The sequence below is a fragment of the Pseudomyrmex gracilis genome, unplaced genomic scaffold (genome assembly GCF_002006095.1).
Source record: "Pseudomyrmex gracilis isolate BER0280 unplaced genomic scaffold, ASM200609v1 scaffold_32, whole genome shotgun sequence".
Classification (NCBI taxonomy): Eukaryota; Metazoa; Arthropoda; class Insecta; order Hymenoptera; family Formicidae; genus Pseudomyrmex; species Pseudomyrmex gracilis.
The window spans coordinates 241272-265917 of NW_018020616.1; the positions used below are offsets into that span (position 1 = coordinate 241272).

The following is a 24646-nucleotide window of genomic DNA, read 5'->3' on the forward strand; positions in this document are numbered from 1 at the left end:
TTATGTTTATATAGTTGTTGTACATGTCTAATAGATGTCCGCAACGTCATGTGACGTCTGATGAACATTCAGTAGAAGTTTGTATAGAATATTCTTTCATGTAAGTATTGTATGTAGAGAAAAATGCAATTATAAAAAAAAGTATGGAAATTATTCAATTAAATAATGAAATATATTTCCATTGCTGTTCTAAGTAAACAGAAACTTAGAAAAACTGTGAAAATCGGATTTTATCTTACATGTACAATTTTAAGAGTTTTAATTTATTATATTATATATTATATTATATATCAAAATCTTTTTTTATATATATGTATTTTGTAAAACTATTTTATCTTTGATACGTATTTTAATTTAAATTTCTTATCACTGCCTTTTATTAATCCCCAGTTTGTTTGAAAAGAAAAAACGATGTTGCAAAGTTAAAGATTATAAGTGGTAAAGTAATTTTGAACGTTGAAGACATCAGATCCAGCGATAGCGGAGATGAATTCAGATGATAAAAAGGAGAGGGTGAAATAAGTTCTTAATCGTTTACTGTGTAAGTTTGGTAAGAAGAAAGCCAAAGTTCATTTTGCTCGAGTTTTGACTTACGTCATTTGCACGTGTACTTTATAATGAACAGCCAAAAACAAACAAGTGCGAACTCCGTAATGCAAACGATTTATGTTTCTATATGTTTTGTACCTACATACACGTACACATGAATATAATATATAGTATACTTATTTTTTAAGAGGATATTCTACCTTGTCGAGAGTCGAAAAAGTGAACGAAAACTTTTTCACGAATTTATTGTAAAAAAAAAGTAATAAAAACCGTAAGTATAAAAATAAAAGTTGTAGGAAAAGTAATAAAAGTATTGACGCTATTGAGATAAATTTTTTTTTCAATTTTTATTGAAGTTTGTAATATTGAAGATATAGTTTGTTCTCTCATGCTATTAATTAAATTTATTGCTAATGGTAAAGTATAGGACCTGCAAAAAATACTCCCTAACGGAAAAGATTCTACCTCACATAGAAATCTGAGACAAACAAATAAACAAATTTTTTTATATGAGTATGCACAAGCTACAACTAAAGCAATATCTGTAATAGATTTTTTATTCAATTATATATTATAAGAAAAATACTAAGGTTAGTAAGAATCAACTGCTGAACGTATGTGCAAAATATTTTTACTTTTAAACTATTGCTAATTTGTCAATATTCGCTCACATTCATTGATTAATATCTCAATAACTATTACGAATTTTGCAAATGATAAATAACTTTTCTATTTAATCTGATTAATCCAACTGATTCTCTGTTCAATTCTGATTAATCCAATCTACTTCACGCTTTGTCGGTTTCTGTCGTCAGACACCTTGTGTGTGTATATATATGTATATATATATATATGTAACGTTATAAATAATAGTTATAAATAATATATGAATTTATATATAAATTAGTTGTAAATTACTCTATTTCCTGCCACGTAATGGCATCACCACTTTAGTGTCTATCGACTGTACACTTGCTCATGTTCTAAACTGCTACTTTTGAATAAAAAATAAAAATTAAATTAAAAATTTGATATTTATTATGTTTATTGATAATGCGTGAACCTATGTCAAAGAATCAAAAGATTTTGTAATATTAATAGAATTAAATATTTATGTTACAATAATTATTTAGATTTAGTAGTCGGTCAGTCAGCGTAATAGCTTAATGCGGACCGCAAAAAGTTAATTATGCTTCTTGCTTTGTGGTTTTTGTATTTTATTTGAACATAGATTCTAATTTGATAAGTAACAACCATATGTTGATAACATTTCACATAACGTTTCGACGCATCGGTAAAAAGCCGATCAATTTTCGCAGAAGTAAATTGGGAACGTACAACTGCAGAAACCTCCCTTGTCGAAATGCGGGCTCCATTTCTCCCGGGCCTCCTCGGTGCCTCGCAGCTTCCAGCGCTTGCGTCTCGATACCTCTGCGTCCCCGGCATTTTCTCTATAAAAGAGGCAGCACCGCTCGTCCCAATCAGTCTGCTCCGCGGCGACCTGCTCGGTAGGTCTCGTTATTCGGACAGTTTATCTATCGGAAATGACATTCCCGTGCTTCTAAAAATTTTGCGCGGATGGACATCGTATAAAATCTTTTCGTATCACTTGTTATTTATTTCTATACCCAAGTTATCGTGATTCGAGCAATTTGGACAAGTCGCAGAATTCAAGATAGAAGAGACGAGAAAAGAGGGATATTAGAGGTGCGTAGAGCTGCTATATGTCGCGCAATTTCGTGATAAAAAGAAAGGGATGTATAATATAATTTTCTCGGTTTTTACAACATGATGTGTGGTAAAGAATTTATAACACGGAAGCGAGTCTGATGAATCGGTCTTCTTCTTGCCAAGATTACATTTTAATTAGACAGAAAGTAAGAACTGATGTAATTCTAGTGAATTTTGATCAGACCAATGTTGGTCTTCGAAATAGCTATCGTTAAACTGCTCGTGCACCCGAAACGAAGGTAGGTCGAAGACCGAGTTAAATCTCCACTAAATCACTTAGCGATCACCGTGAGAGTATACCCGTTTTGCGATTCCGCTCGCCTTCCCTTCGGATCAGCGATCTCATATTGTACCAGGAAGCAGCGGTGAGGAAAATGAAGGGTTTACACTCAAGTGGATTAAAAGGAAAATTTATAAGATTATGTCACAAATATGCGATACCTACGACATCATACACATGTATGATCTCGTAAAAAGTATTTATCAATTTCAAATGCAAGTTTACATTTCTATAACATTGAGATTTTTTTAAGTATTAACAAATAAGAGTTTTATTGCGCAAAGATTCAACAAATTTATTTTTTCCAACAAGTTCCAAGTTTCTAGTGCGTAATTGATAAGTTTTACATTTGTCTGATAATAAAGATTTTTCACTTAAATCGAGGAAAAAATTCGTGATAAAGTATTATTTTACGCAGAAATAAACTTTTTTTTTTAACGAAAAAATACGATATTTATTAATCGATTTAATATAATATTATACGAGCAGTCAGTACGCGTGCGATAGTGGTGAAACAATTAAAAATTTACTTATGCGATATATCTACAACAATTGCAAAATATACATGTACGTAGTTTTTTAAAATGTTTCTACATGTTTATTTATATATCGTGACCGCGTTATTTTTCTGCGTCAAAATAAAAATGTGAGAATAAACTGATTGACACACTATACGATTGATCGCTATTTCTTCTCGTCACACTTCCTTACATAAGATAATAACGGTACGATGAAAACACACAGTTGTGTGTTATATTATGTAAATTCATTCACGTCGCGAGATGTGTGCAGAATTCGTTGAAATTTAGTTTGGATAATGTATGAAACAAGTATAACGATTCATATTTATAAATTCGCAGAGCGCATACGCCACGCGCGCGGACGTGCACCTTTATCGTATACATATATATGTATATTATGTACATATCTTTTTGAAATAAAACTCAGAAAGAGAAAAAATACGCAGAAAGTGTTTCTTTTTCGCGATGGCTGGTCGCTTCGTGTGTGTTTCAGCATTACGCGATAATGTAATGTAACGCGACAGATAATAATGCAACGAAGGGTACGGGTTGCGTTGCCGCAGCAGAAATACGTATGTACCACTGGTGAAATTTATACGCCCGTCATCGCTCTCTGCACGTATGTACATCGCATTGCCAATTTGTTGCATCGTCACGTTCCTGTTTTCTCTTACATCAAAAATTTTATAGACAAAATGAGAATTTTATAAACAATCCTAAAACATAGAATCTGAATGTTGAATTTAATTGCCTTGGATATGTGCGCCTATATTATTACTATTGCTAATTACGAGATAAACTTTGTAATCAAAGTGAATATCGTAACTGTATGTGTTATCAAAGATACATAAATACAATATAATGTAGTCGACAATGCGACGGAGACGTAATGGCTAATATTTCTTGTGTTAATTTTTAGCATTAAAATAATCCTCTAAATTAATCCCTTTATATTGAGTCGCGCAGATTACGACCCAAGCACGAATCGCGTTTGCAATAGGGATTATAATAAATATAATAGGTTTAGTTATTGGACTATTGACAGATAAATGCGCCAGTAAAAATTGGAAATTAATGAATGCTGCAATGTATAATATCGCCAATTGTCGCCAATTGTCGAGAATTGTTACACTAAAACCTTTCTGCGAAAAATATTATTACAATTCTTTCCTTGCTTGTTAATTGTTTACGAATACATTACGCGAAAGTATAAAACACTGTTCGGATAAAATATCGAGTTTGTTTCTAAAATAATACAATGGTAAGTTTTTAATTTTTCGACGCTACCATGTACAGTACGAGTCAGTTTCTCTGTATGCAATGTTCTTCGTTTCATGCCGAGACCAGTGTGCTCGAACGGTCATATTTTTTTTTCTGCGTAAAACTGATGACTGCAGTTGACGCAAATACGCGCATGCAAATTTAGATATGTTGTCAAGTGTAATTTTTTAAATTTTAAATAGCATTAGCGTGTTGTTTTCTTTAATAACAACGGTTTACGTACCGATCTGAAAGTTATCTTTTTTTCTTGGAGCATAATACTAAAGAATACTTCATTGATACTCGATTTTCGATGGAAAATCTCGGATCAACACTGTTCGGACTTCATCTTATGTCTTCGATCGCTTAGCGCCTGCGCTCGACATTTAATTTTGTTAATCTCTCTTTTTTCTGTCTCTCTCTTTTCTCGTATAAATTTCCATTAGAAATTTCAATTTATGCGTAAGCCTCGCCATTATTTTCCTGCCTCTTTGTGAAATAAGCGGCTTTGGATCTACATAACATAATGACAACGATATACAGGGGGGTATTGCAAAAAGTGCGAGCAGAATAAAAGAGCTTTGATATCGGAATGCGGCCAGTTTGCCATATGCATACCAGCTCGCTTACCTGCGAGCTAGTTAGACGTCTCCCAGTAACCTGAGACGAAATGCCATAATCGATATACCCGTAGTTCCATTTTGGCCGGACGTGCAAGCTACACAAGTTATGCGTTTCGTGTAACCATGCGGCCTATTTGCAGATGATGCGCGTCGCGCGCGCGCGACGAGAAAAGGTTTATTGCAACGTTCACTCACCTGTAAATGCATTTTGTGATGTTTAATCCGCGGAGAACGTCTTTGTCGACAGTTCCGCTTTGTCGCAAGTATAGGTATGCAAATTGCACAGACTCTCGAGACAAAAATTATTTCAAACATGGTAATATGATATTCTCGTTTCTATCAGCGACCGACGAATAATAATCGACAACGAAGCGGATGGAATGTTATGTAATTATTCGTCACCGTGATATATTTTCATGGTTATTTCGTGAAATGTGTCGGATTTTATCTCTCGCTGGACCTATAGTGTCTTTCTATCATATCCGAATCGGATTTTACAATCGGCGAAATTCAGCTTGAATTACCGGACAGCAGGATCGTCATTGGACGTGATCGAGACTTTGTGCGAAGAAATGAAAGACACAATCTCTATGGATCGGATTTAGTATCTACGAGGGTTAGTTACCGAAGGGCGAAGGCCGAGCGATAAAGAAAATGGCACAACGGCAGAAATACGAATGAAAGATAAAAGGAAGAAAGATGGAGAGAGTGTAGAGAGTGCGAAACAAAAGAGAGGGGGAGAGAGAGAGAGAGAGAGAGAGTGAGAAGAAGGAAGAAAGAGAGAGAAATAGTATACGAGACGTGCAAAAGATGGACGTTGAACACATCGGGAATAATGTCATATCGATTTTCCGAGTTCTTTTTTATTGTCTGCGATGTCGATGCCGAAAGGCGTCGATAGTCTTCAGCCGGAACACGTTTTGTGATATAAAAACAAGTTTATTTATTTATTTATTTATTTATTTATTTATTTATTTTTTAATCTCTTGCGCTCACAATACTTGCATCGCGCTGATATCGTTTATCGTACTGTCGTTTTATACGTGATTATGCAAAAGAAAATAGATATCTGTAATAACATCTGTGACAGAAAATTTAGTTGCTAATAAATATCAACATAAATCATGAAAGTTTGCTGAAATGATACGACAAATTAATTCGGAGAATATCGCGCGCGCGTTTAAATTTATTAGCCGTTACTTTCCCATCTAGCGCTTAACTGTGGCTATTTAAATCTCATTTCGTATTTATATCATGCGTAGCTGAAACGGTCGTACAGTTTTACCTAAATGTTAAATTTACACGCACGAGAACAATGAAGTTACGATATCTTCAATTCTGATTTTTTTATTTTTTTAAACAAGACAGTTCGTATTTATTACAAAGATGATAAGTTTTTTTTTCGTGAACATGCGGTTCTTTCTCCAACAACAATCACGATAATATATGTAGAAAAATCACAGCGGCAGATTTATTCGACCGATTAATTTTCGTGTGATCGGAACGTACGGAAAAATTGAACGAGAGGCGTGTTCTTTGTGTCCTTCCGCAAATTCTCCATCAAATTCTCCGGACTTTTCTACATCGAATGAGATGATTGAATTCCGTTATGACCTGCGCATTCATGTGACGTATCTTTTTTCGCCATCGCGCTCCTCTCTTCTCGATTCGTAGATGCTCCCGCGTAATCGGTTTTACGCTCGTTTAACTTTGCGTTACTTGATTCCGCGACTGGCGCGCGGCTTGTGATTTGCGTCTCAAATGCAACGTCGCTATCGTATACATTCCAGATAATTAACTCACGATATCCGTCTTTTCATCTCACCGTCTAATGCGAACGTATATATATATATATATTCTTCCAGGAAGAAACTATTATTAGAAATATATTTATCTAGTAGACCGTGTGACCGCGTTCGCTATAAGTGTACCACTCACGAACGGCGCCGATTATCCGAACTTCATTAACTCTTCGTGATCAAACCTCAAAAATGATGACGAGCCAGTCAGGGTATGTGAGACCCACGCGACTTTAAGATCAAATATCTCCGCGAAAAATTCATTATTTTTCAATTGTTTTTTTTAATCGAAAGTTTAAACATTTGTGCGTTGATAAAAAACAAATTTAAAAAATCTATAGTAGTTTTAAAGATAAGCGTTTAAAAAACCTAATTTTTTCTAGAAACGCTGATGCGCAATTTCTGAGTGAGTCAATTTCTGAGAGACTCACGTCTGACTACGAAGAGTTAATAATTCCTAACTCATCGCGCGCGTTATCCAGATTAAAAAAACGTGCTTCAGAAAACTTTTCAGAACTTTTTAACAAATATAACGTTGTGTAGTTATCGGAAGACAAAAGTAATCGTCAAAATCAAAAACATTTCGATTAAATTTTCACAAGTCAAGAGAGAAAAAGACTATAAAAAAAACATAGCGTGATGATAAAATTAAAAACTATATAGAAATATATAATTTGGTCATAAAAAATGAAACACCGATGTTTCAGATGCATGTCAACAGTGTTGTAGTAAGTATAAATTTTGATTCTTAGATTCAAATCATTTCGTGTCATTGTACATATGTAACAAAAAAAAGTAAAAACTAATCATTATTGTAACTATCATTGTTGTAACAATTGGTTACGTTCATAAAACTCAACAGTTGCACAACGGTTGAGAGACGATTATCATATGTGATAGGATTAATTCTCTAAAGCTATTACAAAAGTATGGTCACAATTACAAGTGATAAATAATCTCTCATTATACTTGCGCATACAAATGCGGAAGTAACTGTCAGTAGTAACTGTCAGTGACATATAACAGGCTTGAAGAGAGTTTGCACTTCCAGGCAGTCGTGTCCACTACTATTCTCTTGCATCGTAACTGGCTTCGCGCCGAGACGTAAAACGCTCGAGCTCAGGAACAATATTAGCTGTTAGATTTTGTTTGAGACTTCAGGGTGTGTAGCTCTCGCGCTGTATTTACTGTTTAAAAGTATTGTTATTCTTATTTGTATTTTAACATTCTTATTTGTAACAAATTAACGAAGAATTAAGATTCATACAGGTTTAAAACTAACCATGAAATTTAACCGGTAGTGATAGCTGGATGTTTTGCGGAATAAATATATGTGAATATATATTTATATTGTTTTAGAGAAGTGTAAATGTTTTTACACATGATTATTTGAATTGAAATTTTTCAATTTGTGAATTCGTAGAATGCTAGATTTGTATATATGAGAATATCTATTTTTCCTTTCCAACTAACTTATTATATTGCAAAAAAACATCTCCAGGCCAAGAGTCGGATCTGAAATCTCTCGCTTTCCGTGCAATTCTTACTTGTATTATAACATTATAATATCAAGTTATAAATAATACTGAGATGATGCAGTATATTATAATATTGTACGATTTATTATTTTTATTATTTTGTCTTTATACAAATTTACAATATAAATAAGACACACACAATACATACATATAAGATTAATATTTTTATTGATTACGCTACTGTTTCTATTTAATAGAATGTGTTAATACATGGGAACTAAATGGTGATGCATTTTAATTTAATGCTAATAGATTTCCATATCACCTTTGAGATGCTCAATACGACAAAATAAGGTATGTTCGCTTTGAGCGCTCACGCGCTTTGAGCGTCGGTCTATCTTTGTTCTACATTTAAAGAGCAATAAAGACGTTTAAAGCGCGTAAACGCCCAAAGCGAACCCCAGAATATAATGACGTGAGCACGCGCTATGATCTACTATAGTGTGACGTAACTACCAACGCATGCATACAATATGACCGCAGAGCATGCGCTGTGGTCACGTGTTACTACAATCAGTCGGAATGAGATTTTCTAATCTACAACTTAAGCAATTTTCATTCTTAACAATTCTTAATATTCGCTTCGCGGGGCAGACAGTTGTTTTCTAGCAGATTTTTTTATTTTACGCACAACTGCATTGACTGCAGCATAAGTACATCGCTATCTGAAGTGAAGTCAACTGAATAATTATATTCTTTCTCTCCCTCCCTCCTTTCTCTTCTTTCCTATCCTCTCTTTTTTTCTCTTTCTTTTTCTTTCTTCTTTTCCCACTCTCTTTTGTTTTAGATTATCGCAATATTGCATATTAATGAAAGTCGTGCAGTGTAGAGGAATAAAGTAAAAACTGTTGCTTTAAAAGACTTAAATGAATAAAAAACTTTTTCATTTAATAATATCTCTGTGCATGTTCTTTTTCTTTTTTTCATAATTGTATTCATCAACGAAGAGCTTTTACCGATTCTTCCTTTGGTAAATTATGTTCGTTACCGCGACGCATAAATTATTCTGATTGCACGAGCTCGGACGATGGAAGCCGAATTTCGGCGCTATCAAGCCGATCATGACTGTTTCAATTACAATTTTTCTGCGCTCACAGACAAATCAGAGTTACAATTGTATTGCTTCTCGATATTGTAATCGATATCTCGGTTTGAGAGAAAACATGACAATATTACATTCTACAACGCATCAATCCTTTCTCTTCTTCGTTTGCGGTTAATTATTTTTTTACATGAGGTCCATTCGATAACGTTGATATTACTCTGACGTTTGCTAAGATGTTATCGCAGTTACGCGAAAATAAATTGCGGAAATAAAATACGCGAGTTTCCTTGAAAATTTCATTGAATTAAATATATTTTAGTTTTTCTTTCTTTTTTTCTATATTTCTCTCTCACTCTCTCTCTCAAATTTATCATTTTACGTCTCATTTAGAATATTATGTTAGAATATTATAAAACTTGAAATTAAAATATCTGTTCAAAGCACTGAATTAAAACATTTCAAAATTATATAAATAAATAAGCTATATTAATAAATCTATCAAAAGACCACGATCTAAATAAAGCAAATAAAAAAAAGTGAATTTTCAAGCTCCATCTTTAAAAAAAGTTATTACTGACGTGGCCAAAATAATAAGTAGATTAATAAAAGTAAGTTGAGTAATAAAAATAGCAGTCAGTGATTTCAATTTACTTAAAACAAATATTATTTCGGTTATATTAGCAAAAAATTTATATATATACATATATGTATAAGAGAAAAACACGAGAAAATATACGATGCTCGTGTCGTAGAAAATGGAGGAGCAAATTCTTTTTTTAAAACAATAACGCACTACCGGATGTTCCGCATGAAGAATTTACTCGAGAAAGTTAGGGAAAACGACGTCACCATAACGTTGCGGTTAATATGTTAAGCATCGCGGAAGCGCTTCACTTACGCGCACATATCCTGATAAAAGAAATAAAGCGCGACCTCGCATTCGCTACAAACAGCCGCATCAACAAAATACTAACGCTCGCACCGATTGTACCATCGTTTCCATTCACCCTCTGATTTCCTGGAATACGAATAGAGAGAAAAAGAAAAAGACTATTCCGACATCCGATTTCCATGAATTTTTTAGCAACGCACAACAATAAAAATAAAAACCTAAAAACAATAGTTAAATGTATACATATAACGACATGATCTTCCACATATTAACACAGTTTGCGGTCGCTTTGACGCAATATTGAATAATATTCAATAAATTTCGAAATTACTGATTAATTGTTAGTTCGAAGTAAATATCTATCGTGAAATATTATTATTTATTATTGTAAATAATAATAAATATTTGTTATTATTTATTTGATATAAATATCTAGGAAGTTTAACATTTTTTTATATAGTTGTACAATTTATAAATTTATATTTTTACTCTTATTTTACACAACACCATCTGCGTCCAAGGCTCATATTGGTTTTTTCTTCTTTTTCGACTCATTCTTTTCAATTGTATTGGTTTTATTGTTGTTTTTATTCGTAATATGTAATTTGTTCGTGATTTGTAACGTTTGTAAACAAGAAAGGAAAATTAGTATAAAAGGAAAAGAAGGAGACTTAAATCGGTGGTTTTTTAGCTCATTTTTTTGATCCCGCGATTTTGAAACTGAATTGTGTATCAAATAATATTTTATGATGAGACATCAATCACAGAAAATTTTCAAGTTGAGGCTATTACTAATTTGTAAGAGATATAAACGATCAAGTAGTTCATTAAAGCGACTACTTCGTCCATATCTCGTAAACTAGTAACAGACTTAACTTGAAAATTTTCTGTGATTGGTTAAAATTTGTCCTCCTTCTTTGTCGTCTTGTCATGCGCGGATTAATTTGCACTTACTCGCCAACCAAGCAATTTTTTGATAAAATTGAATAAATATTTTAGACTATTTCGTTGTTTTTAAGACTTTTAAGAAGTATTGATGCAATGTTTGAATACTTCATTTATTTTATCAACAACTTATTGTAAATATTTGTACTGTTATGTTTATATACATGAGTATTCAATATTTATATTATAAATTTCTTTTATATGTATTTTTCTTATGTATAAATGTAATATTCTTTAAAATAGCAGATGTTTATCCGAGTCTTTTCTTTTTTTTTTTTAACTAGAATTGTTTCTTAAGAATTATACGAGTTTCAAAACTTGTTACTCGTCAATTTCCCATTTATCTCTATTATCTGTTATATATCCATCGTAAAACGAAAGTTTGCGAATTGGAAGTTATTGAAACATTAAATTGTCATAAAGCTATTATTCGCGATCTTACAATCAGTCAGTCCGTCCGTATACTCTTGTTCTTCGTCGTTCCTTTTCTCTAACTGTGTAAGTCCGACTTACGCGACTCGTAATGGATTCCTCAAATTCTCGGGCAGTACTCGCTCGCCATTAAATCCCGATGTGCAGCGGAATCTTAGTTCTCTTGCAAAGTGCACGGAGTAATTCGAACAGAAAGCGGAGCTATGCACATCTTCACATTATTTCATACTTCAAAAGAGAGAGACTTCGTTTATGCGTATATCTAACGTGAAAAATTGTTTCCATCGCGCACGTGTGTCATGTCAGTTTTTCATTTTGTGAAAAATTATCTTCGTCACGTATTTGCGTCACGTCAGGTTTTCACGAGAATGCTTTACACATTTACATATATGCGCGGCAGCGAGCAAGTTAAAGAGATACGACTCATGAGAGAAAATAAATTACTGAACGAATTACAGCACATCGAGGACTCCTTTCAGTCCTTTTAATACCCGCAGTAAAAGCGAGAGCACAAAAATGAAGTCGTTTGTAATTTTCTTGGGGAATCCAAAAAGATTCTCGAACACGCGAATAAAACTTCCATCCGCAATGCTGAGTCGGCAGGGTTCGTCGTCGCGAGATGAGGTCGTCGAGCCGACACATCGATCATAGCCGAGGATCACTTCAAGCAATCCTCGATTGGTGCGCGCGAACCTACCTACTGCGAATCTCCATTTCCGCTTCCGATATAGGAAGTAGCCAGCATGGAAACGCTTTTCCATCTAACACGATCGCGTCTCTCTTTTTTCAAAACGTTTTCATTACATCAATTATTAGCTATTTTATATCTTTTATAGCTTTCAGTTACTTATAATTCGATCCTATTTTTTTGCCTCGCACTAATTAATTTTGCAGAATAAATTTTGCAGAATGAACGAGTTAAAACATGAAAAACATGTATAGCTTAAATTAAAAGATTCTTAAAGAAGCACTTGTGATTTTTTTACTTACTGAAGCAAAAACACAAATATTAATTTAAAATCAATAAAATCAATACAGATTGTATGACTCCTTTAGTATTAAATTGAACTATCAATCACAGAGGAATAGCACGGCATGTTAAAAGCCAAGTTATCAAATATAATATTTAAAGTGTAAATTATAGATGTTATAACGAATCAAATTTTTAATTTTATTTGCAAAATCTATATCAAATGCTTAGTTTATAAAATTTTTAATTTTTTACAAATTTAAGAAATAATTGTAAAAACGTAACTTTTAGAAGAAATATGTATCAATATATAATATGCATTGTGTATATTTTTTATAAAAACGTGAGTAAAAATTTTCTCGACATCAAAAAGAGAAAAGCTCGAAATTGGAATAGTTTTAATAAAATATCTTACTATTAAAATTTGATATTGGAAATGTTCCAATAGCGTTCAGAGCGGCAAAATCTCGACGACAAGAAATATTTTAACACCGTTTTCACCAAGAATTAATGCACTATATATACAAAAGAAAATAATTATTTTCAAAAAATATTTTAATAAATACTACGTGAAATATATTTTTTTTAAGTCTCTTCGTTTTTTGAGTTTATAATCTTATTTTGTTTATAAAATCATAGTAACGCTATAACATATATCTTTCTTAATAGAGATCTGCGATGATTGAGTAGCAGTAGTATGTTGTATATAGAGCCTGACATTTTAAAAACTATATTGACATGACGCGAGACAGCCTGTGACAATTCGTCATATGTGTCTAACATCGTGCTTGTTATTGTCAAGCGGTGTCTACCGCACAGCTGCGCGTATAGCGGCTGAATCGGATAAGCACAGACTCCTCGTATTCCTTGCTCGTGTTGTCCGTCAGAATCCAGGGAACACACATCACGGTTTACACGGAAAACCAATTAGGGAGGGCATACCATGAAACTTACAGTCAAGTGTTCTCCCAACAAGGACTCTGATACGGTGCAATTTCTGCTAGTAATTTAATTTCTTTCCCCGGATCGCCGGAAAGCGCGGCAATCCACGTGATTAGATCAATATATCAATACGAATTCTTCAGATGTTTTTTCAAAGATTCTTGAACTAAGTCTTTATATCGAATCAACCTTCATTACAGTATAGATGTCTATGCAACTTATTTGGTATGTACTTTGATGAGAACGTAATTGCTACGAATTCGTTGAGATTTGTTGGGAATTCGTGAGAAAACAAGAAAAAAAACGCATAAAAATTCGCACACGATAAATCGACGAGGTTTCCTTTCATATAATTAATAAAGAAACAGCGCGAATTTTGGTTTCACCTTAACGCGCTAGCTTAATATAAAACACACGTTACTACAAGATGTTATAGAGCTCTTTCTCCCTTTAAAAACTGCTGCTTAAATCTGCGCTTAAAGGCAAAGACTTTTTGTGAAAAGAAGGTTAGGATGAGATTGTTTATCTTCTGTCGCGCACCTCCTGGTTTTCCACATTGGAAAATAAAAGAGCTCGGCTGCCGACAGTCTTCTGAAGATATAAAATGTTGTCTCTGACATTATCTCTTGTCTTGATGGCGATGATTCTTGAACAAACTGATGCCAGTTACCGGAAGCATCTTTGCGGCTTACATTTTGAAGCTTATATTTTATACTTCAGTTACGAAATACACATACACACACACACACATATATATTTGCTCAATTTTCTTTACAATCTATTAAGCTTCTCAATCTCTATAAAACGGAGATGAGTTTTTTCCACAAATCTACAACATAAAACCTGACATGAAAAATGACACGTGTGCGACATTTGCTGAGAATTTTTATGAAAAATACGTAAAGAATACATGAAGAAAGGAATGTTATCTTAGAATTCTTTGGTGTATTATGTAAATAACATAATTAAAAATTTCTCATTTCATCAAACTTCTTAATGCAGAAGTCAGAGATGCATTGTTATCTTTTCTCGAAATTTTGCAAAGTCAAATGGATACTAGTACCTGCCGAAAAGTGCTCTCAGAAAGTATTACGAAAAGTATCTTCTCAAGCGAGGATATCGTTTTTCTTGAAAGAAAGCCTGTGCCCGCAATAATGGCTATCTTGGTTGGCCTATCTTTGAAAGTTGGGAAGAAAAAGCAAATTCATCACCAGATAAAAGAAACGCAACGCACAGGAATATAAACGAAGCTATGAGAGCCAAATAAAAAAAAAATGTGATTGATCGCCGATTCGTGTCATCTTAGTTTGAAAAAGCCAAGAGAGAAACACATAAACAACTATTATATATTATACATTTAGATGCGTAACGTAAAGATCTCTTTATTCTTGTTCTTTTAAGAGATTTGATCGGCCGTTTCAGCTCCACGTCATCGATATATAAAGCAAGAAGTACAGTTATTGTTACTAGTATTGGCATGCCGTCAATAAACGTGCTTTCCTAAGTTTTGTACATAAATTTCCTCCGATAAAGAAGAGAGACTTATGCGACAGCGAAGGAAATTTATTTCTCGAAAGCAGTTCAACGCTTATATTATTTTTCCAATCGCTTTGTTGATAATATTTTTTTGTTTCGCGATAGAAAAAAACATTAAATTCTCGTATAGTTGAAAAATAATTGCAATTTGTAACACTAATATACGTAACAAAAGATGCACAGTTATATATATGCGCCGGAGTCTGTGACATAAAGCGCGAAAAAACTACAAAAAATAAGAAAGTGTCTGCGCACGTGACGCGAGTTTAGTACCTAGACAGTTAGTTAATGAGTTGAGTGTCTAACACGTTGCGTGTATCTTTAAAGTAATGAAAAATTTTAATTATAAATACTATACTACTAAATTTTAATTATAAATACTATACTACTAAATTTTAATTATAGATATTAATTACAGATACCTCTAAGCTTTGAATTATCAAAAATAAAAACACTATTATTATTTTTTAAATTTAATATATTTTTTAAATTTAATATATGTTTTGTTTTTTTTAGTAGGAAAGCATGTAAAACTAATTTGAATTTTGGTAATTATAACTAATATCTTACTTTCTTTGATATAATCGATAAGATTATATAGAAGATTGTATTTTCCGACCTTTGCCAATCCACCAAAACGGATATTATCTTTCATCTTATGGATAGAAGACTATACCAGATATCGAATACACTGTCAATGTATATACATTACAATCTAGAAAGCAGACTATACTCCAGGCTTTGTTTCAGTTATAAATCTTTGTAGTAAAGCAAATTTAAATTTTCATGATATATATACACAGTAAAAAATCGTGCGTCTACGTTAAAATAAAATAAAACACAATTTTTTGTGTTATTCCGTTTTGATTATTACTTCAATGTAAAATTAACATATAACATGCGTTACATTTATGTTAACTTCAAAATCTAACGTTATGCGCATGTCACTTAAAAATAGAATATTATTTTGAATACTTTTAACATAATTATTTCAATTAATCTACGAGAAATCTTAAAGTCATCTCAACATTCTAAGAACATTATAAGAAAAGTTAAAGTAAATCTTAAAATAATCATGAACTTTGACACACAAAATAATCAGGTTTACTAAACTCAAAGTTAAAATAATATTATTAAGTGTTAATTTAACACACAAAAAGTAAATGTTCTTTTTTGAAGTACATTTCTTACGAATTATTGTAACTACTTTTCTATGTAGTTTTTGATTATTTTTATATCACACTTAAAGTAAAAAATGTAATAAATATATTTATATTTGTTACATTTTTGATTCCGAAATGTAAAGTGTTGTGTCAATTACATTACTAGTTTGTCAATAAGTAACGCATGACGAATGAGTTAATTTAACATTTTTTACATGTCCCACTCAAACTAAAATTAACATTTTCTGTATGTGATGTATTATTACAAACTAAAATTAATTTAAATTATCTTACTGTGTAATATATATTATTTTTTTCAATTAATCAGAAAACTTTAAAGCTGTAGTCCATCGTGGTGAAAATAAACAGAAAATCGAAAATGAAAAAGATCTTTAATTGGAACGTTTTAGTTGTTTATTTTAATAACCATCTTCAGCCAATTGTAGCAATAAAGATTAGAAAATTTTGTCTGAACAAAGATATTAGAATGATATCATTTGACATGTTTTTATTATTCTAATATCTTTGTTCAGACAGAATTTTCTAACATTACTGCAATTGGCTGGAAGATGGTTAAAATAAACAATCGAAACGTTCCAACTACGAATTGAAGATCTTTTTTGTCTTCAATTTCCTGATTATTTCCAACGTTCATCGGTGGACTACGGCTTCAAAGTTTTTTCTGATTAATTTCAATTCTTAACTTCTTAAGCTTCTTACTTAGGTTATTAATTTTTTCTTATATACATATATTATTTGGCGCGCGCGCGTATATTGTACGTTACACATACATAATATATAATTTCACAGAATAAAAAAAATTATGTGAATTAGAATTATCTCTGTTCAGTATCTGCAAAAGTTTTATTAAGAAATATCTTTCTAGATGTTGTCGTTATTTCTTTTGTTACAGGACAATTCAACATGAAAGTGCTCTTGCTCTCTTTGTACTTCAGTTTCCTCGCCATCGGCGAATCTTACCGAGAGAAAGAAGCACGTTTAATTCGAATCAACGGCAACTTGATTCTTGGCGGAATATTCCCGATGCACGAGCAAGTAAGATTTTCTTTATTTTTTTATAGCGTGCATATTGTTTTTAAAATCATCCACGCGGTAGATAGAGAAAATGCATTATCTTTGTTTGTTTAGGTCGCAACTCTTACGGGCGAGTCTCCGTGCGGTGCGGTGAAAGAAGAGAAAGGTGTGCAACGGCTGGAAGCTATGCTGCACGCTCTTGATCTTATAAACGAAGACACGGAAATCTTGCCGAATACTACCTTAGGAGCTCTGATCATCGATTCCTGTAGCAGCGACACGCACGCTCTGGACCAGAGCATGGAGTTTATGAGATCGTACATGAACAAGGTACATCCTCCGTGTGTGTCTCTTTTTAAACATAATATATTGTTATATCTGTAGTTATGTCAGAGAAAAACTTACTTCGTGATTCACTTTAAAATTCTACTTTTTGTTAATTTTGAGAAAAATTCCGAAGTTTTACTTTATTAACTCTATTGTACTAAATATAATAAAAGCAATTTATGCGATTATGTAGTATGATATAACATAGTATGATATAAAACGTGCGAATGAAATTCTGACGGAGAGACGATTTAAACGTACAAGCTAAAATAACTGTATAAGAGTTACGTAATTCCCGTAAAAAAAGACGAACTCTACTTTTCGGAAGGAAACTGAAGACACATGTACGCGCGTGCTCGCAATGTCGTGGTTCGTTCTCTTCGTTGCACTTCTCGCAACTGCAATTTCTCACAGCTGTCGAGAATACTGGAACTACCAGTCCAATTCGATCTATTTGTTTTCCTACGAGACTGTAGTGATATATGAATAAAATTTGCTATCGCGTGAAAACCGATTGGAAATCAATATTTTTGTAATACGACTTTGTAGTTACTACGCCTGATAAGTCAGTTGAGTTTGTCTTTTTTTTTTTGTCTCACATCTTTGTTATCACAAACCAGATGCTTTATATTCAAATATTTATTAAAAAAATTATTTGTTTCAAAAAGGCTCGATCCAAACCAGAGACGTTACAAGTAATTGCAATTACATTGTGTAGTCAATTAACGCTGCACTCTGATAAAAAAAAATTATTACTTAATAACAAACGTCTAAAATAGTTGTAAAAAAATAAAAATTCATTAATGCACAATTTTATAACTGCCGTGATAATTAATGTTAGCAGATTTTGTGCCACTTTCTCAAACAAACATCATTATATTGCGCTAACAAAGTGTTTCTTTTCTTTTGCAAAAATTTGAAATTGCTGAACGCTATTGATTAACAAGTAGATATAAATAATGTCTATACATATTCTCACTCTACTATTGAACGTGCCCGCACACTTTAGACATAATAATTTAATCTATTTCCTTTCATTTCCGTCATCGGCGACCAACTCGGTTATAACCGCAAACCCCATTTAGGTACATCATGACGCTGACATTGCGACACGTGATTTAGGAACCCAACCGGCCGTTGTCCGAGGCCGTTTTGCAGTGGTTTCATATAAACATTCTATTGCAAATTATTACAACCTTAATCCGGTATTGTCTTGCGCTGCTTAATTAATGTGAATCCGACTATACGCGTGTCGGCTGAAATTTCGTTAAATTTGGAAAAGACACATTATTTTATCATAATTTGCGGACAGATAGACGTGACATTAATGCGAATTGCTTTTATGTTACTATCTCGTGCAACGTGCATAAATTAAGCAGAAATCCGTTCAAAAAGCAAAAGCTGCGAACATTTGAGTTTAATTTCAGTCGGAGAGTTTCGCGTATAATTCCATATTTCAAACATCAAATTCTCGCTTTATAAAGCATCGAAGCGCGGACTCTCCGTAGAATTCAATTTGACCCCCGGAGATTCTCTGCGAAATATTTTCGGGATGCGCGAGGGACACGTTGCGGTCCATGACAGTGTAACGTTATCAGGACATACGCTACATATATACAAGGCAAAAGAAGGCAAGTGAACGAGAAACGCGGCGACAAAGTTCGTTTTTCTTCGAGAAGCGACTCGCGCGAGTAGTTCGTTTCACAACCGAAATAGAAAAACGACTATCGTACAAAAGAATGAGATGTGCGTGATCTCGGACGAGTAAAGTGAATTTTGTTATGGAAGTCTCATTTTCGAGCGTTCCCGATATTCCCATAGAACATTTTTCGATAAAAAAAAAACAAAAATTATCAATTTTGACACTTACATTGTTTTCTACAAAGAATCTTCAATTGTTAGCGATAGTCGGTTTGCGCGATCTTTTCACTAGTCTTGTCTCATCAACGGACGCGAATCTTTTGTCTCTCCTCTTGGATTACACGTTTAATCGTCGATTGTGTTTTCTTATTTGAATTCGATTCGTCAACAGACAATAAATAAACGTTGGATAAGGAAAAGAAGAATATTTGTCACATAATGTTTGTTTGGGAAAGTCATACAAATATACAATTATCTCTCAGATTAAATATCAAAACATTTTAACGAAAATATACATATAATATAATTTCGATTTTTACACATATCTAAATGCAAATTTAGTCAACTGGTAATCCGTACGTAAGAGAGAAAAAACACACATTCATTTGTAAATAATGAGTCACATCTTCTCTACGTAACGCAACTAACTTATTCGTTACATCAAACGTGTAATACGCAAAACATACGAGATAATTTATTTTTCAACTAAAGTTTTTCTCTACATTTCATAGCAATCATATTTTATTCATTTAACCTTTCGTAGTCAGACGTGAGTCTCCCAGACTCACTCAGAAATTGGCGTTTCTAGAAAAAATTAGTTTTTTTAAACGCTTATATTTTCGAAATTACTAGAGATTTTTTCAATTTGTTTTTTTGATTGACGCAAAAGTGTTCAAGCTTTTTTTTTGAGTAAAAAAAAAAAAAAATTGAAAAAATATAGATTTTTCGCGGAGATATTTGATCTTAAAGCCGCGTGGAGTTTCACAGACAGCCTGACTAACTCGTCGTCATTTTTGAAGTCTGACCACGAAGGATTAAACTTGAAAATTTCTCTGCAAAAATCACAGAGCTGCTTTTCGCCATCTCTCTTCGGTACATACACTTTTGTTATCATTGTTCATCCTTCACTAAAAGTCGATCGCATTGTGTGTCACTCGACGAGCGTTCATATGAAACACATCACTTGAAATGATCTTATCACACATGAAAAAGGTTCGTCTATTCTTTGTGTATGTACACTTAGAAGTGCGGACCAGTTAACAGCTGACTCTCGCGGCAAGTGAGTGGAGAAAAACCGATCGATCGTGATGCTGTCTCTCTCTCTCTCCTCTTCAAGACCCGACCTTGTATCTGTTTGAAGTGGCCCGATCTCGAATAGCCGTGTACAAAAAAGCGATTTTGTAGCCACATTTCTTTTCGCGACATCACTAAATATTTACTTTATTTTCATCTCCGCCATCGTGACAATCTTCCGCGCTGTGATCGCAGGCGTGGGAATTGCGCGCATAAATCGGAATCGCGTCGTGAGCGAAAGCGACTCATCCCCGCTCGATGCGACCCAGCTCGATAAATATTTACGACTGTTCCCACTTTGGTTCTCGCGGAATCCGGCACCATTGTACTTTGTAATATAAAGCAACGACGACGTGGGTGCATCGTAGATGTATGATTTCCATTGATACATATTTATCGTGTATATTCTTCCGTCGAACACTCGAACGAATTCCGATAATAATGTAATTATTATAAAAAATTGCTGAATAACTTCAAGTATTTTCTGTTATATAAAATATTATACGCGCTACTCAAGAACTTTAATTGCAGTGAAATCCAAACTCCAGACTGTAAAGTAAATAATTAATTTTAATTTCACAGTTGCGTTTAAACAATTACAATAATTTCATGCTTGTTTTACAATTTACAACAATATACAACTTTAAAATGTAAAACGTGGAACAGAAAACGTGGCTCGCGAAATGCAAGATATATGCAAAAGTAAAACAAACATACATTTGTTTTTAAGATTAATTTTCTGATAACGTGTACTTTAGCATCTTTTGTTGTGATAATCTGAATTTTTGAAGTTCAGTACAGGTTTTTACATTGTTATCTGAATTGAATGAAAACGCTGATTTCTGAGTGGATCTGAGTAAAACTCACGTCTGACTACAAAGGGTGAAGTATCTACATTGTATAAATATTTATATAATATTTATATAATATCTACAATATATATAAATAATGCGGAGGAACTCTTTCTTTTTTTTCCACCGAAATAGAAAAAGAGAGGTAGGAAAGAGGGAAGGAGAGAGAGAGAGACATGTACACACATCTTGCAATGCATCATGAGACAGTAGTATTCGCTGTATGGGAAACGATATTGCGGGAGCCATCTAATATTTGCGAACAGATTTCCGGTTCGCAGACAGTTAATAAACTGCGCTTCTTCCCGAAAGCACGTCGGTTTCTCTATGTGCTTTAATAAACGGTGTAACGCCAAAGATTTTCTCATCTAACTTTGCGTTTAAGTGTGTTGACACGTAATTAACGAATAGTCGAATAGTATAATCGAATTATCGTATAAATTCGATTCCACATAATAATTTTACGCTTGAATTCCGCGAAGGATAAACGAGCTAGTCAAGCGTGCTACTGATTGCCGAGTAACAAAACTTTCTCCACCAGCTCCTCTGCTTATCAGTTCCTCTTTCTTTGTTGAACTTTGGTAACTTGGAAATTTTTAATCCCCTTAACTTTTTAAAGTTTGCTAACTGTGGCAAATGGTACTGGTTCTCACGTGCAATTTCAAGTTTCTTTATGTAAAATCTTTTGCAGGATAAATGAAACTCTCTGACGGAGTCATTTAGCGTAAAAAGTAAAATAACAGTATATAAGAGACGCAGTTTTTGCAAAGCAATCGTGAATTAGGTGTGTCGACCGCATTTCTGTTCCGCAATTTATCGCCATTTTTTACAAACAAGATTTTTACATTTGCAATAGCGTAAAAGAGACACATTACATTTAAAAACCCGCTTTAAACGAAGAAAAAATCTCTTTTGACAGAGAATTAGTCCGAAAAAAAAATCAATCAGATTATTGAAAACTCGAATTACAAAAGAAATATTAATGAAAGGAAAATTGCAAATATCGGCAATATGCATTTTTTACTATAATAAAATTGTACTTGCTCATAAAATATTAAAAATGAGTATTATATTCGCAAAATTAACCTAACAAACTGACAAAATATTAATTTGATTTTTCTTTTTGAAACAAAAAAATGTTATAAACAACATGTTGCGACATCACAATGTTCTTTTATATAATATATGTTTGCTTGATGTTATTGACAACTCTTTTTAACAAAATTTTAATTTAAAAATAAAAAAAGTGAATTAAGATGATTAAGAATAATTGCAAATATTTTGAAACAAGAAAAACAAACAAACACATTCTAATATGTACCTTTAATTATTACAACATCAAGTTTTTCAATATACTTTTGATCTATTTTGCGGGAGAGGCAGAGGAGTAATTAAAATGTAATAAAGTTATATATTTCAATAGAAAATCACATCTGATTTAAATTTGTTTTGTTAAAAAGGAATGAAATATAATTAAAAAAAATACAATTCAAAATATATTGCGTTTGAAAGTACATTCCTTACCACTTGGACGTAGTTTACTACTGAAACACTCATCTTAATATTGCGAATATTAAGTTACTATTAAATTAAGTTATTGACAAAGTTCGCGCGCGCGTCAGGTCGTGAATTACAGGATACGGATTTGTCTCGTCGTTGTGCTCGCCAACTGTACTTTGCTCATCAACAGAGTGGTATTGTAGATAGCCAATGGAGCATCGACAGCAACGTCATTTACCCTCATGGCAATCGCATCATATCCGACTGAGGATGAAATTGCCGGAATGATCGCGTCATTAATTTCGAAATCGCCGTTTTACGCTCGCTGTTGACGTCGGTCCCCGTTGTCGGTTCATATCAATTCGTAACATTGTTCGTTCTCTAATCCGATCTCTCTCCGCTCTGGTTGGCGTTAAACAAAGAAAAAAAAAGAAAATAAAAAAACATAACAATAGTTTGATTGAACGAGTTGCGCGGTAAAAGCAGTCCATCGTCGGTCGAGCTTTGTGATGTATCGCTGAAAAGCGAGAACGCTAATGAAGCGATCGTATAGCCACCGGATAACCCGCCGTCGATTGAAAGTACAGGAAAGAAGAGGGATGACTGATAGATATACGCACGCTTTCTCTATATACCAAAGCTCTCGGTAAATAGAGAAGATAAAGACTCACAGACAGTTCTAGCTGCGTCACGATCAATCGCGGTGATGGATAAGACTAATTACTTTCGCAACGCGAGCATATTATCCAGCATTTCCTTGCCTTCTTGTCGTCTTTGATGTAAGAACGTCACGAGCCGCGCGATGTTTTTTATGTATAGGAAGTACCTGCTTTGTATTGTTTTATGATAAATTGTTTTATAATAAAGAGACTTGCGTTGCCAGGCGACAGTGATAAATGCGATATTTTATGATTTCTGCTTTTCTCAGCTTTTGCCGGATATGAGTTTACAACTTCTTTCGCGATTGCGCGCATGCAGAAGAGAGAAAACGCGTTTAAAAGTGGAAAATGATAGAACACTTAGAGTGCGCAAGTGGAAAAACAGTAAATTGGGAGATAGTTTTTTTTATGAGTTGCGTTAAAAAGCTGCTTAATGGCCCGCCAAGATACATCGGTATCGTGTAACGTCTTGTAATTACAGTCTGTCTGTTTTTTTTTTTTTTTTTTTTTTTCACACAGATATCGGTTTCCGATAATGCGCTCTTTTCTTCGTCAAAGTATTCCGAACTTTTTTAAAAGCAATGTATTGAAACTATTTCTATACCGGAGCGTCACTCTTTTCGCGATCAAGACTAACGAACGTTTTAATCTTATTCATTTAGGATAATGACGGAAAATAATAGAAAGGATAATATAGAAAACGGTGATGTTGACAAATTCGTTATTTTATGATTATCACTTAGCGCAACGCAATTACTCCGAATAGCAGATTAAAAAAAACTCATAGATTTTTGGAAGTGTCATTCTTTCTTTGTGATTAGTGAAAAATGTGCGTTGATGCTTTGGCAAATATTGCTGCTACAGACGTGTAGAGCGACTCCGAGATATGAGTTGCATTTATTGAAAACTTAATTTATCAAATATTATTTAGAATTCTAAAGACAAATAATCTATATCAATAAAAACTTTATACTGTCTTTTATTATTAAAAAAATTACGTATACAAAATCCTTAGTCCTTGTATCTTAAGAAAAAAACTTGAAAACAAATCTTTGCAGTTTTGTCATATATCCTATAGAGAAGAGTTATATGGCCATTTGTGGATGGGAATACG

The 24646-nt window shown here is 33.2% G+C and overlaps 1 protein-coding gene across 2 annotated transcripts in view; it reads left to right on the forward strand.

Moving 5' to 3' along the window:
* Positions 1-2049: 2049 nt before the first annotated feature.
* LOC109852659 (metabotropic glutamate receptor 8-like) overlaps positions 2050-24646 on the forward strand; it is a 65716-nt gene continuing 43119 nt past the window's right edge. For both annotated transcript variants that reach the window (XM_020424023.1, XM_020424024.1), the window contains exons 1-3: positions 2050-2256; positions 17140-17282; positions 17376-17591. In XM_020424023.1, coding sequence (XP_020279612.1) covers positions 17151-17282; positions 17376-17591 — 348 coding nt within the window. In that variant the 5' untranslated portion in view covers positions 2050-2256; positions 17140-17150. The remainder of the gene's footprint in view (positions 2257-17139; positions 17283-17375; positions 17592-24646) is intronic.